The sequence below is a fragment of the Galeopterus variegatus genome, unplaced genomic scaffold, assembly GCF_000696425.1.
Source record: "Galeopterus variegatus unplaced genomic scaffold, G_variegatus-3.0.2 Scaffold48, whole genome shotgun sequence".
Taxonomy (NCBI): domain Eukaryota; kingdom Metazoa; phylum Chordata; class Mammalia; order Dermoptera; family Cynocephalidae; genus Galeopterus; species Galeopterus variegatus.
Window position 1 is genome coordinate 973446 of NW_007726159.1, and position 9240 is coordinate 982685.

A 9240-nucleotide genomic window follows, 5' to 3' on the forward strand; every position below is an offset into this window, starting at 1 on the left:
AGCGGCGCACTTATCCAGTGCGCCACCGGGCCGGCCCCCAAATTGTCATTGTTTTAAGCCACTCAGTCTTAGGTTGTTTGATATATAGCAACAGATGAATGAAATACAAATATTTTCAGAAAAATATTGACTTTCAAAATTCATGAACTTTAATAATTTATCAGTACCTCAAAATGTTCCTTGATAATGTAGGCATTTGCAATTTTAACCTTGATGCCTTCATAATCTCCAACATCACTAAGGCAGATTGCATACCACTAAAACAGGAAAAAAGTTGTAAGAATACTCCTCTTAATATTCCATTCAATACAAGGTAAAACTGTACAATTATTCTTCAATAGTCATTCTCATTCAACAAAATATTATTGAGCATAAAAACTTTATTAAATGTAGTAGAATATACAAAGAAAAGTGAACATGGCCCTCTAGGAATTCATGGATCAGATGTGTTTTTAGAGGACTATAATAGAAGGTATAAAGCTGTAAATTATTTAAGTAAGTAGCCAAAGCAGTGAGAAAATAATGGATCGTTTATGGTCTGAATATAATTCAGAAAAATGTGTAATTGAATGACTTTCATTTTATCTTCTTATCCTCTTTTCTGGGAGCTGCCTCTCCTCCCACATCTGCATTCTTATAATAGGAACAGCCACATTTGTTAATTGTGACCTTGTCCCCATAGCCATTGTTGGACAACACACCTGAACTAAGTTTCTTCTGCAGTAACTGAATCTAAAATATGCGTGCTTTATAAACCCAAGTGCCGTGGAAAGTCACAAGACTTTTTTAGGATAAGGAGAAAAAAAAGTCTGTAGTGAAAAAGAATTTCAGAAAACAGCAGAAAGGAGAGAGAATTAATGAAGCTTCAAAGCAATCAAGCCAGTTTATTCTGAGGCCCAAATGCACCCTGCCTTTGGGTTCTATGAAATACAACAATTTCTTATATAATAAATGCCCTCCATTTTTTTTATTTGAGCTAATTTCTGTAGGATTCTAATAATTATAACCAAAAAGATTTTAACTAACACAACTTCTATTAAAATCTCTTCTCCACTGAAATATAATTTAAAACGCACACACACATACACATACTTATATAGACTGTTCATTTAACCTCCATTGACAGTTACACAGTTGCCCAAATCCAGTTGACTGGAGGGGTTACACAGGGTTTCAAACTTAGTGCTTTAATCTCCCACATATCAGGGCTCTGGATAAAATAAGCTCTTATGCATTTAACTATCATTTATATGCAAAGCAAATGCAAGCTTATGGATGACTCCTATACATTTTGCTCTTGATTAGCTTGCTATTTACTTTGTAAGACTGTTCACTAATGATCATACTAGCAAGTGTTAACAATAGGAGATGTGACTATGGGTGATTTTTATTTCCATATTTGTATTTTTTTTCAATTTCCAAAATGTCTATTGTCTGTAATGAATTTGCATTTTTTAAAGAAAAATTTCATTTTAAATAAACATTCTAGCCAAGAAGGAGCAATAGATACCAGACTTACCTTCCTGCTTGAAACACTAAAAAACAATAAAAATGTAAGATATAAAGAGTTTCAAGATATTAGACATCAGGTAACAGAAACACTTGAGAGTCAAGAAACAAATGAGGTGAGCCCTATGAAGGCCCCAGCTTGCTGCCTGGAGAAGATTTCCAGTCTGCAGCCCAGGGAGGGCCTGGCAGTCTCCCTACTTGTAGGAGAGAAGACTGGGAATCTGGGGAAGCCCAGATCCCAGGGTAGAGTACTGTAGAAAGCCACCCAGAGCTAGAACTACAGAAAACTGCAGAGGGCACCCTTGAGTATTCAGCTAAGAAAGATCACCACTTGCATGTGAAGAAACTACCCAAGGTTGGGAAAAGAAACCACCCAGAATTAGAATCCCAGAGCTCACAAAGGGGTGAGAATATCAGTTGTGAGAAAAATTAATCCTAGAATAAATGCTACTATAGTCCTGCCTAACAAACTTTAAAGCACAATCCAAAAGGATTAAATTATTTCTGAATAACTCAGCCATGTTCTAGAACACAGCTCAAGAAAATTTTTAGTAATACAAAAATATCCAGCATCCAACAAAGTAAAATCCATAATGTCTGTCATCAATCAAAAATTACCAGTCACACAAAAGAAGCAGGAAAATAACACTCATAATGAGAAAAAAAATCAATTCTGGAGGCTGGGTAGTCCAAGATCAAGGTGCCAGCCAATTCAGTTAGAACAAGGGGAAAGAAGCAGAGACATATAAGAGCAAAGTTTTGTATACTATTGGGAATTAAGTTCACATGTAATCCAAACTACATTGCTATAAAACATGATATTAATGGTAATCTTCAGGGTAACCGCTAAGAAAATAACTTGAAACATTTAGTACAAGAAACAAGGGAATTAAAATGGTACACCAAAAAAATATCTATTTAATACCAAAAAAAAGGGCACTAATAGAGGAACTGAGAAACAAAAAGACATGACAAATAGAAAACAAAAGCAAATGGCATCACCAATTACATTAAATGTAAGTGGATTAAACTCTATGACTAAAGGGCAGAGATTGGCAGAATGTATTAAAAACATGATTCAACATGCTTTACAAGACACTTTACATTCAAAAGTAAAAGGATGCAGAGATATTTCATGCAAACAGTACTAAAAAAGAGCTGGAGTGATCTCAAATCAATAACCTAACTTTAAAACCTTAAGAAACCAGAAAAAGAAAAGAAAGCTAAACCTAAAGCAAGCAGAAGGAAGGAAATAATAAAGGTAATAATGGAAATAAATAAGAGAATAAAAAAATAGAGAAGAACAACAAAACCAAAGTTAGTTCTTTGAAAAGAACAACAAAATTGACAAACCTTTAGCTAGACACAAGAAAGAAAAGAGAGAACACCCAAATTACTAAAATCAGAGATGGAAGAGGGCATATATTACTACCTGCCTTTGTAATAAATACAAAACCAAAAAGTATTATAAGAGAATACTAGGAATAATTGTATTCCAAAAAATTAGATAAACTAGATAACATGAACAAATTCCTACCCAACTGATTTAAAAATAAATACAAAATTTGAATAGACTGATAACAAGTAAAAAAAACATAACTAGTATTCATAAAACTTCTAACAAAGAGAAGCCTAGGACCAAATGATGAATTCTGGCAAAAATCTAAAGAATAATTAATACCAATCCTTCTCAAACACTTCCCAAAAATAGAAGAAAAGTGAAATCTACTAAATATTCTATGAAACCAGTATTAAGTTGATATCAAAGCTAACACAAGATATCACAAGAAAAGAAAAATAAACACCAAAGTCCCTTATGAATACAGATGTAAAAATCCTTAATAAAATATTGGGAAACCATATCCAGCAGCATATAAAAAGTATCGTACACTATAACCAAGTGGAATTTATCCCAGGAATACAAGGTTGGCTCACCATTAAAAAATCCATTGTCATGGAAGGAGCCACTCCTGGCCATTCTTGCATCCTATTTTGCCCTGGAGCCTCAGTGTGCTCAGCCAATGGCCTCTAAGAAGACCCATCTGAGTGCCCGGGGAGCCAGCAGGCAGTAGCCCTCTCCATCAGTGAGCCCAGGGGGTGAGTGGGGCAGTACTTCCTTCTCCCACTGCTGTTGAGATGGAAGACATTAGTCAAATTCAGTATGAAATAAAATACACCAAAGGTTATTAGTCAATGAATGAGGATACTGGAAAAAGTAAAAGTCCCACCACCAAATGCTGACCCGGAACAAGAATTCCAAGGAGTTCCAAATGCTAGTGTGATAATGCAGGTTCTAGAGAGGACTGTTGTAGCAAACACTAATGAAGACATCCCATTTTCAAGACCAGCAGATCTTAACCTTACTCAGTCAGCTCCCATTTAAACTTCTGACACTAAAAACACCTCATGTACTTACCCTAAATGAAAGACAACTAGATTTCCTGGATTGAGAAAAACTTCCTCCAGCCCCTCAAAATGAAGAAATCCATGCAGTTGGCAGGCTAAAAAGTGCATTCTATGAGTGAAAATGCTGTTCACCAAAACAGACAGCTGGTCAGAAATGATTCCATGTACTACAGATCAGATTCTGCCCCAAGAAATAAAATTTCGAGGTTCCAGGCACCTATTTCTGCGCCAGAGTACACACCTGTGTTGCATGGTGGTTCTGCTGCCGCCACTTCTAATCCTATCATGACGTCAGGTATGGCATTCCAAATACAGATACAACAACTGAAGGAACATAGATGACAATGACTGTTATGGATGCAACTTCATTAAGACGACAGATAATCTAACTAAATAGATATCTACAACTTCTAGAAAGGAAAACAAAGAATGTGCTAAAAGAGAAATGGTCATGTATCCAACTACTGTAGCATTCTAGCTGCTTAATAGCTGGCTCTGGTTTCACAGCTAAAAAAAACCTCAGCTCTCCAAAAATACTGTCTCAACAGCCAGAAATTTAAAGGATTTACAAACTTCTTTATTTCTGCACTGTATGTCACTTTATAGTCCATGCCCTGAAAATGTATTTCTTCTAGAAAGTAGTGCAAAGGACTTACATTTGTAGAAATAAAAATATATTCTGTCACTCAGCTGTACTTACTTTTTTTTTTTTTTTTTTTGTCTTTTTTCGTGTCCGGCAACGGATCGCAACCCTCAGTGTCGCGCCCATACCGGACCCGGGACCGGCAACGGGATCGCAACCCTCGGTGCTGCACCCGCACCTCGCTCAGCCAGTGAGCGGGAACCGGTCTGTATGTGGGATCCGAACCCTCAGCGGGAGCGCCGCCGCGCCCCCAAGCAGTGCACTGTAGCAGTGCGCCACCGGGCCGGCCCCCAGCTGTACTTAACTTTTAATCAGTTCCGCAGTAACTCCTACATAAAATTCTCCCTTTGCATTCAATTCTCTGAATTGAATAGAGAGTACATAGAGAATGGATTTAGAAAAGCGAAAGAAAATATTTTGTCCTGTTTCTCAAACACTATTAAATAGTTTTGTTAACAGAAAAAAATCAATTGATGTAACACATCACATTAACAGAATGAAGGAGAGAAAAATCGACATGATCACTGTAAAAGATACAGATAAAATATTTGAAAAAAATCCAATACTCTGTCATGATAGAAACACTCAACGAACTAGCAATAGAGGGAACATTACTTCTCAATCTAATAAAGAGTATCTATGGAAAACCCACAGTTAACATTATAATTAATGGTAAAAGACTAATAGCTTTCCCTCTACAATCAAGAACAAGATAAAGATATCCCCTCAAGCCACTTCTATTCAACACCATAGTGAAGGTTCAAGCCAGGAAAACTAGGCGAGGAAAAGAAATAAAACGCATCCATACTGGAAAGGAAAAATAGAACTATCTTTATTTATAATGACATGTCTAACATAGAAAACCCTAAAGAATCCACAAAAATATAACTAGTGAAGTTAATAAATGAGTTAAAGTTTCAGGATATAAAATTAATAAAAAAAAATCAACTGCATTCCTATACTCTAACAATGAATAATTTGAAAATGTAGTTAAGGAAACAATTCCATTTACAATAGCATCAAAAGGAATAAAATACTTAGAAATAAATTTAATCAAATAAGTCCAAGACTTGTATGCTGAAAACTACAAAACATTGTTGAAAGAAATCAAAGAAGATATGACTGACAACATGTGTTCATAGATTGGAACACTTAATATTGTTAAGATGGCAGTACTCCTCAAATTGATCTACAGATTCAATGAAATCCCTATCAAAATCCCAAATGACTTCTTTGCAGAAATTTACAAGCTGATCCTAAAATTCATATGAAAATCCAAGGGACCCAGAATAGTCAATACAATCTTGAGAAAGAAGATCAAAATTAGAGAACTCACACTTGTTTATTTCAAAACTTACTACAAAGCTACCAAGGCATTTCGGTACTGACATAAGGATACAATTAGATCAACAGAACAGAATCAAGAGTCCAGAAATAAACCCACACACACGTTTAATTCATTTTTGTCAAGACTATCAAGACCACGCAGTGGAGAAAGAAGTCTTTTCACAGATGATGCCAGGACAACTGGGCAGTTACATGCAAAACAATGAATCTGGGACTCCCACCTCACACCATGTATAAACGTTAACTCCAAATGGATTAAAGACCTAACTGTAAGAGCAAAAAATATATAAAACTCTTAGAAGGAAAAAGACAAAAATTTGCATAACCTTACATTAGGCAACAAGTTTTTTAGATATGATACCAAAGGCACAATCAAAGAAAAAATAACTAGATTGGATTTCATCAAAATAAGAACTTGTGCATCAAAGCACAATATTAAGAAGGTGAAAAGACAATCCACACAATGGGAAAGAATATTTGCAAATCATATATCAAACAAGGGACTAGTACCTATAATACAAAAAGAACTCTTACAACTCAACAATAAAAAAACAAACAATCCAATTTTAAAATGGGCAAAGAATCTGAATAGACATTTCTCCAAAGAAGATATGTAAATGCCCAATACATTCATTGAAAGACTCTCAACACTGTTATGAAAATGCAAATCAAAACCACAATGACATACCATTTTACAAATACTAGGACGGCTATAATTATAAAAATGCACAATAAAAAAATGTTGGAAATAATGTAGTGAAATGAGAATCCTCACACATTATTGGTGACAATATGTAATGGTGCAAGGGCCGGCCTGTGGCTCACTTGGGAGAGTGTGGTGTTGATAACACCAAGGCCACGGGTTCGGATCCCTATATAGGCATGACCAGTTAGGTCACTTGGGAAAGCGTGGTGCTGACAACAGCAAGTCAAGGGTTAAGATCCCCTTACCAGTAGTCTTTTAAAAAATAAAAATAAATAAAACAGTGCAGCTACTTTGGAAGACAAGTTTCAGTTCCTCAAAAAGAATTACACAGAATTACCATATAAACCAATCCCTGTACTAGCCAGGCACCAAAAAAAAAAAAAAAAAAAGAACTGAAAATAGGTATTTAAACAAATACAAGTACAAGTACATGAATGTTCACAGCTGCATTATTAACAATACCGAAAGGTGGAAATAAACCAAATACCTATCAACTAATGAATGGATAAACAAAATGTGGTATGTCCATACAATAAAATATTATTCAGCCATAAAAAAAGAATGAAGCGCTGTCACATACTCAAAATAGATGAAACTCGAAAATATTATGCTAGGTGAAAGAAGTCAGACACAAAAGGCCACATATTGTATGACTTTTCCAGTATAGACAAATTCATAGACACAGAAAGATTAGTGTTTGTCAGGAAATAGGAGGAGGGGGTATTGGTACTAACTGGTAATAGATATAGAGTTCACTTTTTGGGGTAATGGAAGTGTTCTGAAATTAATTAATTGTGATGATTGTACAATATAGTGAACATGCTAAAAGCCACTGAAACATACACTTTAAAATGGTGAATTTTATGTAATGTGAAGTATATCTTACTAAAAAATGCTACATGTGAAATAAACATGTGAAAATAAAAATAAAAGCAAGACCTATCAACTGCCTACAAGGAGTACATGTTAAACATAAAGACACAAATAAGTTAAAAATAAAAAGACAGTAAAGGATATATAGTGCCATGCTAACAATCAAAAGAAAGCAAAAGTGGCTACATAAACGTCAGGCAAAGAAGGTTGCAAAACCAAGAATATTTCTAGAGACAAAGAGAATCATTTTACAATGATAAAGAGGTAATTTATCAAGAAAATATAACAAATCTAAACATTTATATCCTAATAATAGCACTTTATAATACATGTTGTAAAAACTAACAGAATTGTAAAGAGAAGTGGAAAAATCTACAACTATACATGGAGATTTCAAAACTCCTCCCTCAATAATTTATAGAACAAATAGAAAATCGGTAAGGATTTAGAAGTCCTAAACAATACTATCAACCAACTTGATCTTAATGACATTTATAGGATATTTCTAACAATCAACAGCTGAATACACATTCTTTTCATGTGCACAAAGAACATTTACAAAGATGGACCATATTCTGGGCTATAAAACAAGTCTCAATAAATTTAAAAGAACTGCTATCTCTTTTATCCTTTATATAAACCACAAGTAGTTCTACTAGGGCAGGGGTGTTGTAGGGGGCTACCAATCACTAAAGGAAGCATTTGGAAATGTATGAGGATGAAATTTGGTTGTCACAATGACTTAGGGGCTCTACTGAGGACAGTACAACATGATAAAGAAATGTCCTAATCCAAAATGTCAGTAACCCTCCCTAGTCTCCCCACATTGTCTACTGAAAAAGATTGTTCTAAACCAATTAGGAAATCCAGAAACTAGCTGAGTTACATGTGAAAAGTTATAATAGGTGTCAGTTGTCCAGCTGCTATATTCCTATTTCCACATAAAACAAATATAATGTAAGGAAAATCTAAAAATATTTGTCATGTGCATATACTACTAGGAATAAAGATCTAGGTAATTTATAAAATTACTAACATTTTTGTTTAAAAATAAACATTCACAAAAGTAATTTGTGAAACATACTAATTAAATTAGACTAACAGTCCGAGAATGCAAGAAAAATTACAAAAAAATGTTATAAAAATAAATCTCTTCCTTTAAAATTTAAAGATTCACAAAAGTAATTTGTGAAACATACTAATTAAATTAGACTAACTGTCCGAGAATGCAAGAAAAATTACAAAAAAATGTTATAAAAATAAATCTCTTCCTTTAAAATAGAGAATTTTTTCCTATGTAAATTAAGGTTAATAGATAAGTATAGACCAATGTTCTTCTCAGTAAATGGTAAGAGCTTAGTTATATTAAGGAACTCACCTTATGAGCTGCAAAACTTGATTCATTTTTTTCTAGTGCTCTTTTTGCATACTCTAGGGCTTCATATACCAATAGTTTTTTCTCCTCTTCTGGGGTTCTGCTAAGCTGAGCTATATCACGTGATGCTCGTGCCAAACGCCAAAGTAACTCTGCATCTTCACTAATTTAAAGTAAAGCATAACCATTTTAGCTCACATTTAAAAATTGGTAAAGGTCACATTATTAATGAATACATTATGGTCTTTCAGCTTAGTTAGGATACAGCAAGCAACATGCTATCAAAAGCCACTATTAGTAGTACTAAATTTATTATTTTTATTTTTAAAAATTTTTTTTTCCTTTTTGTCTTTTTTACTGACCGGTAACGGGATCGCAACC

At 34.3% G+C, this 9240-nt stretch overlaps 1 protein-coding gene and 1 pseudogene across 2 annotated transcripts in view; one reads left to right on the forward strand and one right to left on the reverse strand.

The window, feature by feature from the left end:
- Positions 1-9240, reverse strand: part of RMDN1 (regulator of microtubule dynamics 1) — a 35368-nt gene that overhangs the window by 9583 nt on the left and 16545 nt on the right. For both annotated transcript variants that reach the window (XM_008572589.1, XM_008572582.1), the window contains exons 4-5: positions 8863-9022; positions 168-257 (exon numbers count right to left, since the gene is read on the reverse strand). In XM_008572589.1, coding sequence (XP_008570811.1) covers positions 168-257; positions 8863-9022 — 250 coding nt within the window. The remainder of the gene's footprint in view (positions 1-167; positions 258-8862; positions 9023-9240) is intronic.
- On the forward strand, positions 3631-4426 carry LOC103590402 (annotated as a pseudogene).